Genomic DNA, 20,165 nt, shown 5'->3' on the forward strand with positions numbered 1-20,165 from the left:
ACTCGGCTCGCCTATAGTTACGTAGTAGCCTAGTATATAGCTTAGTCTTCTTTTATTCTTACTCTATAAGAATTTAACTATATACTAGTACTATCTAATATATTATATTACTACTTCTTAGTACGTTATCTACCTATCTTACTACTTATCTTATAATTTAAATTCTTTATACTTCTATATAGATAGATAGCTAGCTTTAATATACTCTACTAGTAATTAACTTCTCTAAAAAATTAATTATAATAGCTAATAGCTAAAAAGGTAATAAGTATACTCTCTATAGAACGCTAATACTATAAGCTAACGCTAGCCTATTTATATTCTAAGATACTTCTAACGTTAACGTATAACTTTATAGTAAAGCTTAATATTACTACGTATAAGACTATCTTAAGAAGTTACTAGAGAGTAATAATAATAAAATTACTCTAGAAGAGAGAAATTCTAGAGACTCTAAACTAGGCTAAGACTAGCCTAGCTATAGGCTTTAACTAGAAAACTCTTATAATAATAGTAGCTCTTAATTACTAATATAAGAGATTCTAACACTAAACTCTCTAGAGAATAAAGACTCTATTCTACTCTATTATAGAAACTCTTTATAACGTATAGATAATATTAAAGCGTTATATTATACTATTTTAGAAAACTCTTATAGAGCTAGAGCGCTCTTAGCTCTAGCTACTAGCTATAGCCTAACTACTACCTAAAATCTTTCTAGTCTTAGCTAGTTAGATTCTATCTAGGTATATAAGCTTAAACTTTTTAAGTACTAGTATAAGCTCTAGAAGACTAAGACTCTAGACTATAAGGTTAAAAGAGCTAAGAAAGTATATAATATATTTCTAGCTAGGTTTAATACACGCCTAGAAAGGTTCTATAAAGTAGCTATAGTACTATTAGTAGAAGATTACTATAAGGTAATTACTAGCCTACTCTAATTCTAGAACTCTTCTAAGCTTAGTATACCTAAAAGAGCTCTAATAGTTTAATAACTTAAATACTAAATCTATCTTATAACTTAGTAAATAGAGCTATACTTTACTACTAAGAATTCTATCTAATATATACGTTAGATAGTAACTCTAGTTAAGTATAATATCTATTATAATATTTTAGATTATAAAATTAAAGCTAGTAACGTTTAAATATAGGCTAACATATAATAGTATCTATAAAACCTATTAAAGAACTCTATACTTATAAAGTTTAGGCACTACTATAGGTTCTAGAATATTAAATAGCGTCTAAGTAATCTATTTAATACTTTCTATAACTATTTAACTAATTATCTAGCCCTTCTAAACCTTAACTTATTTAAAAGACCTAATAGTAATATAGCTAAGATCTTATTTATATAGACTAAGTATTCTAATTAAATTTAGTGTAAAGTATAGCGTATAGAATAGCTTAAGAGTATTACTATATAGTTAGCCTTTAAACGCGTAGTCTATAATATAGAAATAGTACTTAGTACTACTTCTAACCTAGACTCTTTCTAGAAACCTTTTACCTAAAAGCTAACTAGTTTAGAAAAATAAGTAGCCTCTTCTTTATTTACTTAGAATAATAAGTTTAAGAAGTAGAACTAAAAGCTATCTAGGTAATAGGCTTCTAAGTAGTAAGCTCTCTAGTTAATAACTTTCTTTTAATTTAAGAGTGTTACGTTCTCTTTCTATATAAATTCTAATATAAGAAAGAAGAGTTACTAGAAAAACTATAGTAAAGATAATTATAAGACTAATTAGTTAGAAAATAGAAACTTCTAATAGTAGACCTTACTACTCTACTATTAGATTACTATATAGATAGTAAATACCTCTAGATTATAGTTACTATTTAGCTTTTAGAGCCTAATAGTAACCTAGTAACTCTCTAAGCGCTATATAATAGTAGCGTAGAGATTAACCTTATTTAATTAAATACTACTAGAGAGCTATAGCTTACTAAAGCTAGTTAAAAAAAGCTATAAGTATAGTTTTTTAATAATAATTAGCTATAGCTAGTATTCTTTTATAACCTTATAGTTACTTATACTAATAGTTATAGTAACTTAAGAGTAATAGGTCTATAGCTCTTCTAAGTAGCTAATTTTATAGATTATAACCTTATCTTAGGCTACTTATAGCTAGTAGAAGCTAACCTAAAGATCTAGTTTAAGAATAAAACTTTTAAATAGTAGAATCTAAATACTATAGATAAATATCTTAAGATTTATAACGCAAATACTCTTATTAAGAACCTTAATCTAGAGAAGAAAGTATACGTACTCTACCTCTAGAACTTTAGAGTTAGAAGACTTACCTATAAGAAGAAAAACCTTCTTCTTACTAGTAATACGTTACTAACCTAATAGTACACTAATAGATTAACCTTATAGATATAGGTAGCTAGAGAAGATAAGCCTTATAATAAGAAATACTAGCGTTTATATAGACTTTTATAGCTCTACTAGTAGTAGTAGAAGCTACTTAAGTATCTAAACTACTATATTAGAGATTATCTAGAGCTTAGGTTTCTTCTCTAAGCTATAGTATCTAGAGTTATTATAATAATTAGAGATAAACCTTTACGCTAGGCGTAAACTTCTACGTAGAAGTACTATAATAGCTCTAATAGTAATCTACTAGTAGCTTAGAGCTACTCTAGTAAGAAGAATATTCTATTAGATAATAAAGCGCTTATTCTAGAATACCTCTAGAATTAACTAAAAGTCTTTAACTTTTATATATTAGATAGAATTACTCTAAATTTATAGTATAATTACGCTATTAAACTAGAGAATAGTAAATTACTACTAAACCTTCTAATCTATAACTTATCTAGACGTAAGTTAGAAATTCTATAGAAATACCTTAATAACGCCTTAGAGAAAGAATAGATCTAGTATAGTAAATCTCTAGTAGGTATACTAATACTTTTTATATTAAAGACTAATAGTATACTATAACTCTATATTAACTATAGAGGTCTTAATAAAGTTATAGTTAAAAACTAGTACTCTATCTTACTACTTAGTAAAATACTAGACTAACTCTTAAGAGCTAAGGTTTTTATAAAATTAGACTTACGTAACGCCTATTATAGGCTCTATATTAAGAAGAGAAATAAGTAAAAGACTACGTTTAAAACTTATTATAAGTACTTTAAATACCTTATTATACTCTTTAGCTTAGCTAACGTACTAGCTATCTTCTAGTTCTATATTTATAAAGCTCTAGAAAGCCTATTAAATTAAACCTACGTTATTTATTTAGATAATATTCTTATATATTTAGAGAATAAAAATAATTATAAATACTATATATATAAAGTTCTTAAAAGACTATATAATTAGAGTTTATACGCTAAGGCGTTAAAGTATAGTTTCTTTATAAAGTTAGTAGAATTTCTTAGCTTTATTATAATACTTATAGGCGTTATTATAGACCTAATTTAGGTATAAATAATTAAGAAATAGCTAGAGCCTAAGAGCTACTATAATATTTAAGTCTTTCTTAGCTTCGTAAACTTTTACTAATAGTTTATTTATAACTACTTAGAAATAATATACCTACTTCTAGAGTATATAGTTTTTATCTAGTCTCTACCTTAGAACTAGCTAGGTGCTAATAAGACTACTTAGAAGTTAAAGTCTAAGAAGAATAAAAAAGGTCTAACTAGGTAGTATAAGAAATAGAGTTAGCCTAATAGTATATATAACGCTTTTCTCTACCTATAAAAGCTCTTTATAAAAACTTTTATTCTCTAGTACTTTAACTCTATAAAGCTAGTAATAGTTCTAACTAACGTCTCTAAGTTTATAATAGCTATAATTCTACTATAGCTATAGAGCTCTAAAAAGGTTATAGAATAATACTAGAAGCCTATTACTTTCTAGAGTTATAAGTTTATTAGTCTATAAATCTACTAGTATACTTATAATAAAAAGCTATACGCTATAGTAGAAAGCTTTAAAGAGTAGTAATATTATTTTAAGTACTCTCTAGATATAATCTAGGTACTTACTAACTATAATAATCTAAAGTACTTTATAATAATAAAGAAGCTTACGCCTAAGTAAGCTTACTAGGTAGAAGAGCTAGCTTAATTTAATTTTAAAATTAAGTATAAACTAGGCGTATTAAATCTAGTAGATATACTATTATAGAGATCTAATTACGCTAATAGCTTTTAGATAGAAGAGGTAAAATTACTTTATAATATTATACTCTCTATACTTTAAAATAAACTCTAGATATAGACTTTCTAGAAGTCTATAGCTCTATATACTAGTAGTTAGATAGTATATAATCTAGTACTACGTAATAAGAATCTACTAAGAGTTTATTAACTTTCTATAAGTAGCGTAAATAAAGCTATATTAGGTCTCTCTAGAATTATTCTCTAGGTTATAAGTAGTACGCTATATTACTTAACTTACTTTTCTCTATTTATAGAAGAACCTATTAGAAACGTTAAGTCTAAAGTATAACTAGAAGGTTTTAATATTATAAGTATCTTTCTTTAGAACTATATTACTTACCTAACCTATATATTATAAAAACTTATAGTAGTAGCTCTATAAGATACTTATACGTTTAATTATAATAATCTAGAACTTTTTTTTAAGTACTTTAAAGAGGCGTAGAAATATAATATAGCCTATTATATAAAAGTACTTCTTATAGAAAAAAGAGCTTAAAAGAATACGTCTAAAGGTAACTCTTACTAAATACTTAATTTTTAGAGTATTCTTTAAAGAGCTAGAAAAGTATAAATTCTTAATAATAAAGCTCTTTAGTAGATCTTACTATTAAATAACTATAATAACTCTCTTAGTAAGTATTATAGAGTTAATAAAATAATTAATCTTCTATAGTATAAGTACTACTAAAAGAGCTTATATAGTAATATAAAAAAGTACGTCTCTTACTATACCTCTTACTAGATAAATAAGGTATACTATTATAAGCTTTAGAGTATACTAGAATTAATTTCTCTACTAATAGAGCTATAGCGTAATTTCTTACTTAACTTTATTATAGATCTTCTAGAGTTAAAAGATTTCTAAGAGAATTTCTATAACTTAGTTCTAGTTCTTATTAACTATTTTATAAAGTATATCTAGTACCTTTCTATAACTAAGAAGATTACTACTAAATAATTAGTAGACCTTTTATTTACTTAGTACTTTATAAAAATAGAGCTACTAAACTTCTTAATTATAGATTAAGGCTTAGTCTTTATAAGTAAGTTCTAGAGTAATATCTATTACTATTTAAAAATAGAGTACTATATAAGTACTACTTTTTATTCTTAAATAAATAGCTAGATAGAGTAGTAAAACTAGAAGCTAGAGATATTTCTATATATATATATAAACTACTAGTAGAATAACTAGTATAAACTATTACTACTTATAGAGTATACTTATAACTCTAAGAAATACTTAGCTTATAGGTAGAGTTCTATTTATATTACCTTTAGAGTTAACTCTTAAGAGTTTAATAGAATTTCTAATAATTACTAGTTATAGCTACTACTAGAAGTATAAATAGTAGATAGAAAGATACTAGTAATATATTAGAGAGTAGATATCTACCTCTAGTAGTAGATAGAGAACTAGAGTATTATCTATACTTTACTAATTAGTATATAAGAGTACTAGTAAACTTAGTATAATTCTAAGTAAACTAATATATACTTTACTATTAGAGATTAAGTAATTCTAAAAGCTTCTAATATTAAAACTAAGCGTTTTTTAAAGAAGCTTAACGTAAAGTACTTAGAACTCTTTACTATTAAATAGAAATATAAGAAGCTAGTATATTAGCTTAATCTCTCTTTATCTATAGCCTAACTATATTCTATCTTCTACGTCTTCTTACTAGAAAAGTAGAGTAAGCCTTATAAGAATACTTACTTCTAGCTAGAGCTAGTTAAGTACTCTAAGCTTACTAGTAATAATTAATATAAGGTTAAGATAATTCTTACTTATAAGATTATTTATAGAAAGTATTATTTCTATATAAAATAGCTAGGCTAGCTAGATAAATAGTCTACGTAGAAACTAGAGAATAACCTTAATAACTATAAAGAGGTTCTCTAGAAGTACTAGAAGACTCTAAATAATTAAACTCTAGATGCTAAAAAGCTCTACTATAGTAGAAAGAACCTAGTAAGATCTTAGAAGAAGAGCGTAAAGTAATAGAAACGCTATAGTAAACCTCTATAGAGTAAAAGAACTATTTTTAAAAGTTATATATAGCTTAGATAATTAAAAACTAATAGAACTAAGGTTTCTAGCTAGAAGACACGTCTAATAGTTATATTAAATTATTATATATATTATAAAAAGAATAAATTAAAGTTTATTATTACTACTATACTATAGCTCTAGTAATAAATTCTATATCTTAGAAACCTATCGCGAAGGTAGCGTTCTACTTACTAATATTCTTAAATTATAAGGTAATAGTAAGAGTTAATAGCTACTAGAGAATAGAGATAATATTAAAGGCCTATAGATCTTACGTAGAGTAATAGGTATAGTTTCTTTTCTCTTTATAGTAGTCTTAGAAATTTTAGACCTAAAGTAGTACTAGTAATACTTATAATTACTATAACCTATAGAATAGGTTAGATTACTATTTTTAATATAGGTAAACTAAAGCTCTAACGCTAAATTAATAATAAAGTTAGCTAGTAAGTACTATCTACTTCTACCTAACCTATACTATTATAAATATTAGCTTAAAATTAGAAGAAAAGTAGAAACTAGTTTTTCTATACCTAATAGCGCGTAAAGTTACGCTTAGTAAAAGCTACGCGCTAACGCTACTACTCTACCTTATTACTACTAGCCTACTTCTATACCTAGTTCTTAACTAAGACCTAATAGCTTTTTAAACTCTTATTAAGACTAAAGGTGTAGTTCTAGACTACTCTCTAGTTCTTTTCTTAACTAATACTAGAAATACCTATAACATTCTTACGCTACGCGTATAAGATAAGCTAGCTAAGAATATTAAATATATAGTAAAAGGTTAGCTTAACCTATCTAGAAAGTTAATAGAATACTCTCTTAGAAATAATAGAAATAGATTATACTTACTAGGTTATATATTTTATAGTAACTAGAGTAGCTAGAGTAGGTCTAATAGATATTAGGCTATAAATAAAACTCTAAGTTATAGATTTACTATAGCTTTATAATAGACTAGTTCTTCTAGTTTATAAATTAGAGAAGGTAGTTAGTATACTAGTCTCTTATAAGTAAAAGCTAAGGCTCTAGATATAGTAGTAGCGCGTAAATATAGAAAAGTAGAGAATAATTAAAAGTACTTAAAAGTATAAAGATAGATATAATTAAGGTTATAGCTAAAAAGTATAGAAGTTATAAGAAGATTAATAGACTATTAAAGTAGCTTTAAGAAGTATTATAACTCTTTTATATACTTTTTAATATACTTACTACCTAGTATACTAGCTTACTAATAATACTCTAAAAGCTCTCTACTATTACTACGTATACGTAAAATATCTTACCTCTAAAGTAAAAGCTAAATAGGCTATAGCTACTTAGAATTTTTATACCTAACTACTTTTTAATATTACCTCTACTCTTCTTTCTATCTTACTAAGATAAGAGAAACGCTATTAGTAAATATATTATTATAATAATAAACTATAAGGTAAATTTAGAAGTTATTTTCTACGTTTTTACTACTAATTTTAGTTACTAACTACTAGAAAGTATACTCTATAATATAGCTATAGTAATACTATAGAAATCTAATACTATAGTAATAAAATATTTAAAAGAAAATTACTTATAAGTAATAATTACTAGCTTATAAGTAGTAGTTACTCTATATAATAAATAAGGTACTATATAAATAGTTACTATAATAGTCTAAGACTACTACGCTATTACTCTACTTAAAAAATATAAACGTTATAGACTAGAGCTATAAGATACTACGTAAATAGTTATAACTTAGTAAACTCTAGAGAACTAATTATAATAGTAGTAGAAAGCCTATAGGCTTTAGCTAGTAGAGTTACCTATAACTTCTCTAACTAACGTTTTTACTCTACGTAAAAGAGAGTTTTTTAGAAGTTTAGTTACTAGGTACTCTATTTTTTTTTTTCTTTTAAAGAAAAGTATCTTAATAGAACCTAGCTAGATATATAGAAGTATCTCTTAGTAACGTTAGAATAACGTTATAAAAAAGAGAGAGCTATTATAACGCTTATCTAGCTAGGTACCTCTTAAAGGCTACTTAGCCTATCTATAGTTACGTAGTAGCCTAGTATATAGCTTAGTCTTCTTCTATTCTTACTCTATAAGAATTTAACTATATACTAGTACTACCTAATATATTATATTACTACTTCTTAGTACGTTATCTATCTATCTTACTACTTATCTTATATAAACTAGATTTTTTTCTTAAAAGTTAGTTAAATACGTATAGATTTTTAATTACGTAATATATCTTAGTGCAATTTTTATAGTAGGTATATATAGTATAGTTCTATCTATATTTAAAATTTTATAGAAAAATATTAAGGTTTCGCTTAGTTATTTAAGAAAAACCTGTTAATTTTCGTTAATTTTCCTTGCTAAGAAATCGTAGAGCGTTTAGTAGTGTAAGGCGTTTAGTAGTAAAGTACGTTACCTTAATTTGTTACTAACTTATATTATTAAGTTACTTAATTAGCTTAAGAAAGGTAATAAGCTAATAGCGTATTAGCTAGTACTTATAGAGTCTAAAGTTACCTAGCTTTAAGTAGCTAACGTATAGAAAAAGAAGCGTAATTCGCGTAAAAGAAAGTAGATTTAGAAAGAGAATACTTTTATAATTAAAGCTAGCTTATAGCTAGTTACTTAAAAAGAGGCTGTAAATTAGAATAAGAGTAAGAAGTAGCGCGAAGAAGTAGTAGCACGTAATAGCTAGCTAGCTTAGCGACGCTATAGACGCTATAGTAAGCTAGAGTATAACGCGTAAACGTGCTAGATAGTTAAAGATAATATAGATAAGTTAGATAGCTTATCTAGATTTATTTTAAGTAGCTTAAAGTTAGAGTAATCTAAATAAGATAGTAGTATTTAGTAGAGGCTTAGTATTTTTAGAGCGTTTATTTATATAAAGCGTTTGTTTATAGAGTATATTAGAGAGAAGCTTTAAGAGCTTTTTTTTTATTATCTTTTTAGTAGCTCTAGCCTACGCTCTACTCTTTTTAGCTACTTTCTTAACGCGTATAGCTACTTAAAGCCGCGCGTTATATATATATATAGTACCGCTAGCTTATATATACTTCTAGTCTTTTTACTAGCGCTTTTAGTAGTATTACGCTACTATAGTAAGAGTAGAGAGATTCTACTCTACCTTTTTACGCGCTACTACGTTAGCTACTAATTCTTTTAAGAGCTTTATAATTTAGTAATTTAAGAGTCTATACTCTCTAGTATATAGGTCTATACTATAGAGGTACTTACGTATATATTATACTATTTCTTAAGTAGTAATAGGTATAGGTAGAGAGCTAGACTCTAGCGTAGGCTCTAGTAAAGGCGTTACTAGATAATTAATAGTAGGTAGCGTATTAAGTACTATAGCTAAATTTATAGAGAAAATACTAGCTTTTTTCTATATAGAGTATATAGTACTTTCTTTAAGAGCTATCTTACGTATAGCTTAAAGTTTATAAAGAAATTTAATCTTATTAAAGTTCTTATAGCTCTCTTAGATAGCTACCTCTATAGCCTACTTATACTAGTACTTATATAGAGAAAATACTATAAGATCTAGAGGCTATAGTATATATAACGTATAAGAAAGAAGCTTATATAGCTATATTTTTATAGTTTAATAAAGACTTATAAACTTCTAAGTAAAGTAGAAGTTATAGCTATTAAATATAAGTAATTACTACTTACTTTTTTAGTAAAAGTAAGTATACTTATTAAAATAGCATAGCTAATTAAGAGCTAGCTAATTATTTATATAGCCTAATTCTAACACCTTTATAAGTAGGTTTAGGTCTAAATTAAGGCTCTTAGTAACGTAATAGTAGAGTATAACGCTACTCTTAAGAATTATAAGTAAGAGAATAACTTTACTATTTTCGTTTATCGCCTCTACAATAGTTATAAAGTCGCGATTCGTTTCTAAGAGTAATTAAGCTATCTTAACGTTAGAGAGTGTTACTACGCTCTAGCTACCTTTAATACTAATTCTAAAGCTAGCCTTATCTATATTCTAGGTGTCTATAAGAAGAATTAATTTTAATCTAATAATCTACTCTAGATTAAAGAAATACTTCTTAATTACGTCGCGCTCTTAAGTAATAACTCTCTTCTTCTTCTACGCCTTCTAGCGTACCTTTTATATATATAGGTTAGCGCGTAGGTATTACTAGAAAAAGTCGCGTTCTAGTAGACAGAGACGCGCTAAATTATCTAGTAGAGTAGTTGCCTTCTAGATACTTTCTATAGCCGCGCGCTATATAGATAATAAAGATAGTTACTCTAATTAATCTAAGTAATTAATATATAGCTCTAGAGTAAGCTTCTAGGCCTCTATAAGTTATTAGTTAACTAGAGAGTAGATAGAGCGCGATTCGCTACTCTAAACGCGTTAGCGAAGGTAATAATAATTAACGTTAAATATATAAGCTACAGCGGCTAATTTATAGCTAGTTTTTATAGAAATATACTTTAAGATAAGCTAAATTTAATTCTTCTACTCTTAGTAAGTATTTATATTAAAAACGGCGGCTTTTTTAAATATATATTAACAGTGTTAGCGAAATTTACATTAAGCTCGGTTTTAGCGTTAAGCCCGAGAGGACTCTCGAGCGCTAGCGAGAAAGTTACGTAGAGTAAGTAGGGCGTTTGTTTATAAAGTACGTTAAACATATTTATATTATATTTAGTAGAGTTTTTATAGAGAATAGAGAGAACAGCCTTTTAAGTATAACCTAACTTAAAAATTTTATTTAGCGTTATACTCTTTTAGGTACGCTAACCTAATTTTAAGTTAGTCTTAGTAAATCTTAAGTTAGGATAACCTAAATCCTCTTACCGGTCTTCCGGATTTATTCCTATTGCATAACTTGCATTTCACCGACTCTTTTCGTGATGCTAACGAACTTATAGCTGCACCCGCCGTCTGCCGAAGGATCTTCGAAGACATGCCTCCCTCAGTTCTTGGGCGAACATTACGACAGCGCCTACCATCGCCACGGTATCATTTCCTAGGGTAATGCTCGAGTGCCCGTCTTTTAGACGCTTGTTTAGATTCGAAGCTCTGCCAAGAATATTGTCGCGGGCTGTAGAGGGCAGTGTATAGAGCAAGTTGGCATCGGCTCGTATATCCACCTCCAAATCTTCGATGCGCGACTTGATCTCGGATTCAGCACCAGCTTTCTCCTTCCACTGGGCGAGTAGAGTAAGGGTCTCGTTGACCACATCCGCTATGGTGCGTTGCTCAGTTTGCTTGTTTTCGACGGACATGGCAGCGTTCTCTGAGGTGCTTCGAAGTAGGCAAAGTATAGTGTAGTGTTCTTGAGGTTGTATTGTAAAGTCTAGAGTGCAGTAGCAAAGATCAAGAGCGATTTTATATTATACCACGTATGAATCATTCTGCCACCTACTCATACACTGCCCAAGTCACAACCTATGAGTGACCAGCGTGGCGAGTTATTGAAGTCCATCCCTAGTCTCAACGAGGTGCGTATCAGCCATTGAAGGCCTCCACGATCACTTTTACAATGTCAATATCTCGCCCACGCCAAACACCAGACTTCTCATTCTCCAGCCCTTTTGGCGCATGCGCAAATACGGCGACTTTTAGTGATGTCGCGGGTGTGCCGTGGCGGAGGTTATGAGTCGCTCAGTATTATGACTCTCATGGCTACACTAAGTCAGTCCATGTGAGCCTCAGGCTCAGCAACTTCAACTTGAGGATACAATAAATGGCACAAATGGTCCACGCTCCGTCAGCGTATCTGCTGTCCTGAGGGGATTCAAGGAATTATCGGGACTTCTAGTTCTTCGCGTATCGGTAGTCCTGAAGAGCTTCAAGGGGTTATTAAGACTGACGCTAAATCAGGGAGACTGCTATGATATCAGTACGCCAACTGTTAACCTGCATAGCTATGAAGAAGAGCTGTACGCAAGACTTGTTGTTGAGGCTACCGTGATAGCCCATGCCGGTTCTTGTGTGAATCACGCGTTCGTCCGCAGCATTTGCCCAAGTAGGCGTCTACCATGGAAGCGGACCTACTAGCTGTTTTTCTTTGCTCAAGCTAATGCGCACCATATCTGTTGCGATGCCGCATCGATCATCGATATCTGCGCGACATTTGCGCAAGTGATTGGGAGCCCGCCTGGCCCGCCTTGGCGCGAGGATGGGGCTGAAGCAGTGATTGGCTCCGCTTGCGGATGCGCAGTTCTGAGCCCAAGGTGCGTATATCTCAACACAGCCCCGTCCATCATTGCGCCAGCTCCCAAAGAGAGCCTCCAAATACCATGCGACATCCTACTGGTGCCAAGGATACTGAATGGTATTTGCAACACTGGAAGATGCTCTTTCGGCTAATATGTGCATATCGACTTCCTGCCGTCGGCAGTTGGGACGAATCCCTCCAGCTGTGGGGGATCATCGACGACTCATATATGCAAATTAACCAAGCCATGCCTCATGCGCCCGGCATCCACAGGAGTTGAGATAGCCTGGGGATACAAAAGGCTCAGGGTATGGTAATCATGCTGCTTTGATCGCTCACAGGAGATTCCGACCCAACGGGTGTCGCCGGACAATCACAATTTGGAACGACAATGTTGCTAGCGAAGACGCTTGCGCTGCTCGGAGCAACGGTTCTTGCTCGAGCAGCAAGCAATCTCGACGCCCTAGCTCGTGATGTCTCCCGCGTGGAATCCATCCGCGAGATCAAGGACGTCCAGCGCTCCTTCGCCCAGCTAGCGCAATTTGGTCGGTGGAACTCGATGGCTTCGCTCTTCTCCTCGAACGGCACCTTGATGTGGGGGAACGCAACAGCCCACGGCCCAGCTGCCGTCGAGACATGGCTGCGCACCGACGCCGGAAAGATGGACGGCATTCAGCCCGGTTCGCTCGACACCATAGTCATGGAGAACCCGCTGGTGAATATGGCGGCGGATGGCCAGACCGCAAAAACGCGCTGGAACGGTTTGCGATTCCAAGGCGACGGCGTCGGGGGCACTAGGATCCAGGGTGGCATCTACGAGAACGAGTACGTACGTACGGAAGAGGGGTGGAGGATATCATTGCTGCGATACTATGCCATGTATGAAGGGCCATATTTTCCTGGATTCAGGAACGTTGGAGGGCGCAGTATTCCCGTCATTACGTACCATTTCACGCCCGAAGACTCTGGGATACCGATTCCGCCAGCGGTGGGAGAGGCATCGAGGACGAATGTGTCGGTCGAAGGTTTGGAGAGGAGGATCGCTAGGATGAATGATGAAGACGATGTGAGGAACTTGATGCATGCGCATGGGTATTACGTCGATCGGCGGATGTGGACCGATGTTGTGGACCTGCACACAACCAACACAACGGTTCGCGTTACCAATGGCGCAAATTATACGGGACTCGCCGGGGTTCGGCGCGCGTTGGAGCGCATGGGACCAGAAGGTTTGACGAAAGGCATCAACAACGACCACCTGATCTTCGATATGATCGTGGATGTACATCCCGATGGAAAGACAGCTATCGCTCGAGGATCCGAGGTCGCGATGATCGGAAATGCCAATAACCGCACCGCTTCTTGGGAGTTCAACGTTTTCCGCAACCACTTTGTCAAGGAGGATGGCCTGTGGAAAGTACAGACCATTGAGACTACTCCGCTCATTGTCGCCGACTACTACAAAGGATGGGGAACTGGGGGGCTGAAACCGGCTAACACATATATCCCGCCATTCCTCGACGCCACTGGCCTGCGAGCAAAGGCTATCAAGCAGGTTGGTATCGGCAAGGTAACGAGATCGGATCTGGAAGACCTTCAGCGCCGGCTTCAACGCGCAGCGGCCTACGACGGCGCTGAAAACCAATCGCACGCTTACGGCTACTTCCTTGACGATATCGACTGCGCTCGGATGGGCGCGCTCTTTGCCAAACGCGGCCACAAAGCATCGCCGTTCGCAGGCTTCTTCATTACTCCCGAGCGCGTCGCCCAGGCATGTTTCGCTTCCTACGGTACCAACCGCTCTGCACTCCGTTCCGGCATCTCTTTCCACTGGCGACCACAGCCAGTCGTTCTCGTCTCTGAAGACGGTCGTTCGGCGACTCTCCGTGCTCGGCTCTTGCAACCATCCACCGCTGTCAACAAGTCCGGCAGCTTTAACAGCGCCATCTACCACGACCAGATGGTCCTCGAAGACGGGAAGTGGAGGCTCTGGAGCGTAACGATCGACGAGTTTTACTGGCAATCCTCGTCGTGGGAAGGTGGCTGGTCCGATGTGAAGCCACGCAACGAGAGCGCGCCCGATCCCGAACCGGCTTCGTGGACGAAGAAGTATCCGCCAGACTTATCGATTGCAGCTGTGGGGGATAGGGAGAGCACGTTCCGTGGAGGGAGTGGGAGGTATATTGAGTGGCCTGAGATTCAGAGGATGTGGTGGCAGTATCGGAATCCAGTGAGCGGGAGAGTACCTGAGTACTACTGGCCAGGATGCGTGCCTTGCAAAGCGATTCCAGATTGGGCACTTGAAGCAAACGGCTATCAGGAGCCGACCACGGGTCCGTCTATGGGTAATGGCACTGCTGTGAATAGATGAGCGCGGGCGGGAGCTGTGGATTCTTTACGATGATCCGAAATGTTAGATCTCGAAGCCCAGTAAATCCTTCGTATCGAACTAGAAAGGCCGCCGTAGACGACGCAGCACATGTTTGAAGGATCCCATCCCCGTTACCATCGTTGCCTGGGCATCTCGGCGTGCTTTCCTCCACACGAGTCTTCCATCGAGTCTCGTCGCTCGCCGTGGAGTAAACGATACATTGCGAGATCCAGCATTATTCTCTTTTATCTTTTCCTCGACAATTTAATGTCGCGAGGTTGGCGAGTTTTGGGGTTGAGTCTCTGAGTGAGTCACGGCAGTGTGATTGTTCTTGTGTGCCAAGTCCACTAGATTAAAGTTAGCCTGGTACTCTTGGCGGCTCTCTAGCGCCCTTTTCAATTTTCACCGTTTCCCACACGACGCCAGTGAGGCCGCCAACAATTCCAACTCATCGTTCGCTGTGAGCCGCTCCATTCGTTACAAAATGACAAAAGAATTGCTTCTTCTTATTCCCGCTTTTCCAGCCGTGTTCCTCTCAAAGCCGCCCCCACAAGTCCCCCGAAAAATTCCGGGCACCGACGGGAGCGACTAGTTAATCGAAGGCTGGCCAGGCACTTATAGCTCTGAATCCGGAAGGTAATGCATGGTGTAATCTATCGATATTTAATTTTAGTATTTTTCCGATTGGGTTGATCACAAGAGCTGGGGCGATTGGTGTGGCTAGTCTGGTTATCGACAAGGGAGCTCAGGGGCTGTGCTCTAGTACATCTGCAAGCCTGTATTCAAAGCCAACCCTCCTCGGATCAACAGTAACTTTAACGAACTTCTACCCTCGTCCGTAGTCGGTAGAAAGGATGTTAACCCTCTGCTTCATACTGTTCCCAATGCGCCGCTGACATGGACAGCTCCGGTAAGCGAGGCCGCTATGGACCCGTGGAATTTGAGGGAAAATCCTTTGAGCCGATCTCCCATATCCTGGCGGCCGGACACTCAGAGTCGAAGTCAACCACGACTTGCGAAATTTCTCCCATATCTCCGATTTTCCTCGATGTCAAAACTTCAAGGGGTCCATCAACTTCTAGAGAGCAGTTGATAAGCCAAGCAAGCACAGATTCCATCGGTGCGCTATGGCCAGTCAAACGAGTTTCCTTCGCTAACAGCCTCAGACGCAACCTGGCTCCCATATACCCTGCGAGCGTACTTCGTCTGGGTACCCACGACTGTTTCGGTGGTGCTTGGGTTTGTTGTTTTGCTCCTCCAATGGTATTCCGACAAGAATCATGGTCTCAGTCCTGAAACTTCAGCCATATTCGGGTGGAAATTCGCCCCCACTCTTGTTGCTGTTCTCTACACGCAGTTGACAGCGATGCTTTTCGACGATATCAGGCGCACTGAGCCCTTTGCGCGGCTAGCGAGGCCCAGTGACAGCATACCCAAGGCTTCAAGAACGATTCTGGAGACGCCAAGAGAATGGTGGACCACGCTCGCTCATGGCTTTGACAAGCAAAAGAATGGCGGTAGACGGAGCTGGGTCATTATTTTGGCTTATGCTGTTAATGTCCTGGCATTTCTCACGATCTCTCCTATATCATCAGCACTTCTCGGAATCGACGAAGTGAGTGTGCCGAGATCGGTCGAGATGATCCGACTCGTTGCGGCGAAGGACTCTCCCATGTCGCCATTCGCAGAGCGGGACACCTACTTTCGGGCAACAGGCGCGCTGCTGCAAAATGTGTCGACCTCACCTTGGCTCTCCGATGACTACGCGATCCTTCCTTTTTGGCCCACTGGGAGTGCCCCAAGTCCTTGGGACCGCCAATCAGCGCCGATGCCCCAAACTTGGGAAGCTGAGACGACAGTATTCCGAAACAACTTCAAGTGTTCGCAACTGGACTTGGCAGCGACTGGCTTTGCGCCTACTGGTCACCAGTCCTTTCTATCCGTGGACGAATTCCTGGCCTCCATCCGGTTAGAGTCTACCGAGGGTTGCCAATATAATCTGACCTTCAAATCCAGTGATATTTACTCTTGGTATGTAGTCGTTTCTTGGTCGGATATTGACCACTTCGCGAGTAGGAGTGGTTTCTACGGCGACGTGCCATACTCTGGCTTCCAAGTCACGCATAATGAGAAATGCGGCGATGAAGCTATCATCCTTAGTACGGCCTGGTTGAAGAACGCGACGGGTGGATTCTTGTCTAACCTTACGGTCACTGGTTATGCTTGCTCATCCGACCATACCATGGCCACCATACCTGTTGAGGCGGCTGTCTCCAGTGCCGGCTTCACTGTTAACTTCGACACCGAGCGGTTCCTCCAAGCGAAGCAGGTGGTTCCCGAAACGCTGTTTAATCACTCTCAGCTCCTGCAACTATACACCGATCCTGAATTGTTCACATACATACCAACGCCAGCCTCCTTCGAGCCTTACCTCTCTCCATACGATTATGGTGGAGTGGCCGCTCTCCTAGCCACGCAATACGGCTTCAATTTGACCGAGATGCAACTTGACGCTAGTCTTCCCGAGAAGGCCGCGAGGATAAGAAAACGATTCTTCGGCGAGATCTTGAGGACCTCGCTTAGCGCTGCAGGGGCGTCAGACTATGAGAGCGTGTTGGGAACGAAAACAGCGCTCGAGAGCCGAGTATTCGTGAGTTTCCAAGCGGCCTATGTCCTTGCGGCGCTCTTCTTCATATCATTCTTCATGCTGCTGTTTGTCACGTGGACATCTCGCATACGGAAACGTCCGCTGAATCTCGCCCACGACCCAGCCACTGTCCTCGGGACTGCGGCGGTCGTCGCATCCAATAATGAGGTTCTGTCTCCTTTGGAGGAGCTCCATGAGACGTTCAAGAGTGAGATTACATTAGCGCTGGAAGATAGACAGTACGCAACGTCGCCCGGCCGCCTTCATGAGATTTGTGAACCCGGCCAGACCTGGCTTCTAGGTGAGCTTCCACCGTAGATGTACACGCTTGCTTCTGACCTGATCCAGACTTGAAACTCAGCAGCACGGCTCCAGATCCGCAAAGAACACCTTTCATGTTGAAGCTTCGAACCCTTTTGGGTCTCGCGGCATATCTCGTCATTCTTCTGGCTACCATCGTGGTCATACGCACATTCGCAAACAAATCGAGCCTGCACCAGGCTTTGTTCACTTATCGAGTTGAACTCGAGGCGCTGGGCCAGCTGGGAGATTTTGCACCCTTCTCCATCATCCCCACTGTTTTGGCCGCAGCCGTGGGTTTCTGGTGGGACGGACTGGACAAGACGTTCCGGTCTTTGCAGCCCTATGCATCTATGTCAAAATCTCCAACAGCAACTCGTTCTGGGCCTGGGCTTTCTTATCAGTCTTCGTATTGGTTATGGGCGACCGTCAAAGCGGCAATCAATAGGCATTGGCTGTTGTCTCTAGTAACATTTGGAAGTCTGGTATCGCAAGCGCGTAAGTCCCCTCCGTTCTCTCGTCACAGAAGCGATTAACATACCATCCTAAAGTTATCATTTCGATGTCTGCTCTATTCGAGCAAGGCATGGGGGTCGTCAGCAAGCCGGTCGATGTTCAGAGAACGCTTGAGCTTCGCCAGACACCTTATCTTCGACAAGTACTCACCACGTATCCCCCAGATTTTGACGAGTGGGTCATCGCTAATGGTGTGCCATACGTCGGAGACACCCTGCAGGACCTTTTCACAAACCTCTCTACAAACTGGATGTACTCTGCCGTTATCCAAACCACAATGAACGGATCTGACCCATCGTGGAGCAAGGACGGCTGGAGTTTTGTTCCAGTCGACTTATCGCACCTCACAAATAACACTCAATTAGATACGGGCGCCGGAGCAGTCTACTATCCTACCATTAACGTTACCCTTACAACCCCCGCGATACGTGGTCGGTTAGAATGCAGTCCAGTGGACACCCGCAATAGCAGTCTCTGGTCAAGCCAGGGGAACTACAACGATATTGTGCCTGGACATGCCTCCGAATTCACCGTGCTCGCGCCAGATATGTGGTCAGAAAGTGACCACTATACCGGTTTCGCGCCAGACGGAAACGATCTGGCTTGTTGCTCCAACCAAACCGACGCCGTCCCAGCCGAAGATTACGCGGCCCCGATCGCTGCGGGCTATTGGAGTGGAAACTTTATGCAGGAGCCAATGATCTACTCGATAGCTGGTACGAATGGGAACTTCACGGCCAAATGGGCATACGGCAAGGGGGGTGCCATCGGTCTTTCGCATATGCCCCTGGTGTTTTCTCAAACGCCACAGCTACAAGCTCTGAATTGCATGCCCATCATCGAGACATCGGACGCTGAGGTTACAATTGATAAGCAGTCAGGGAGCATCCTCGGGTATTGCATACTGAAAGATGCAGTCCCCGACGATGCGGCTTGGTCCGATGTGTTTGTAGTTCGAAATCTGACTGACCCTGAGGGCCCGCGGTACGAGTATCGTGTTGCTGTTGCGGATGCAGCATGGCAAAATTTAACGGCCAGGTACGTCTATCGCCATCTTTTGCGCAATTATTGCTAGCTAAACCTCACAATAGTTACGGCGTTCTCTTCCTAAATTCCCTCCTGCGGGCCTCGCGTCTCGGCTCGCTATCACAGACCATCATATGGCCCTCACGAAGTACGGTAGAAGATCTAGAAGAGAATGCATTCAACATCCGGAATAATGAAACGGGCTTGAATCTCGACTTTATGTCCTACGCCTCCTACGTTCAGGTCGGAAGGGACGCAAGCGCATTACTTGATCGGGACGCGCTCCTCCAACACACGCAGAAAGTCTTCACGACTTTCTTTCAACATTACGTATCGCAAAGCGTCTCGCTAGAGACGGGCGGCTGGGCTTACCAGCCTATTGGCGCGAGCTTGAAAGATGTTGGTTCCCCTGTCAACGGCACAATACAGGAGTATGCTCCTGGCGGAAAACCGGTCGTTAGGATTTCAGACCTACCGCCACGGAACACGCAGCGCACTACTCAGGCCTCCTCGTCCACGCGTACCAAGGTTCTCCACATGGACACGGTCTCCTTTTGGGTCAGCATTTGCCTCTTGGCCTGGCTCACGGTCACAACAGCCATTGTGGCGGCGCTGCAGAGGTGGTACTTTGGCGACTTGCGGCGGAATGTGAACTCACTCGCTGATGTTTTGGTACTGATTGCTGGTAGCGAGAAGCTGTTGAAGATGGTAAGGGAGAGAGGAATCGAAGAGTTAATGAACGATGATAAGATGAAGACTAAACTGGGATGGTTTAGGTCCCGGGACGGAGCAATGAGGTGGGGTATTGAGATTGTTGAAGATGAGGAGATCGAGATGAAGCACATGTCTTCTCCCTGAGCTTGG

General features: G+C 38.2%; 2 protein-coding genes across 2 annotated transcripts; both read left to right on the forward strand.

Moving 5' to 3' along the window:
- The first annotated feature begins 12,682 nt into the window (after positions 1-12,682).
- BU26DRAFT_23795 (uncharacterized protein) lies at positions 12,683-15,195 on the forward strand. Its single transcript, XM_033820965.1, has one exon. The coding sequence runs from the start codon at positions 12,833-12,835 to the stop codon at positions 14,810-14,812; it is 1,980 nt and encodes a 659-aa protein (XP_033691527.1). The 5' UTR covers positions 12,683-12,832; the 3' UTR covers positions 14,813-15,195.
- Positions 15,196-15,709: 514 nt separating this feature from the next.
- On the forward strand, positions 15,710-20,159 carry BU26DRAFT_499176 (uncharacterized protein; the record flags this gene model as incomplete). The annotated part of the gene is made up of 5 exons (XM_033826388.1): positions 15,710-15,932; positions 15,979-17,760; positions 17,808-18,257; positions 18,311-19,313; positions 19,367-20,159. The coding sequence occupies 5 exons, from the start codon at positions 15,710-15,712 to the stop codon at positions 20,157-20,159; spliced, it is 4,251 nt and encodes a 1,416-aa protein (XP_033691528.1).
- Between the last annotated feature and the right edge of the window lie 6 nt (positions 20,160-20,165).

This window comes from Trematosphaeria pertusa, assembly GCF_010094035.1.
Source record: "Trematosphaeria pertusa strain CBS 122368 unplaced genomic scaffold BU26scaffold_1, whole genome shotgun sequence".
Classification (NCBI taxonomy): domain Eukaryota; kingdom Fungi; phylum Ascomycota; class Dothideomycetes; order Pleosporales; family Trematosphaeriaceae; genus Trematosphaeria; species Trematosphaeria pertusa.

Coding starts and splice junctions, on each gene's coding strand:
- BU26DRAFT_23795 (XM_033820965.1), top strand. CDS start 12,833: ATGTTGCTAGCGAAGACGCTTGCGCTGCTCGGAGCAACGGTTCTTGCT.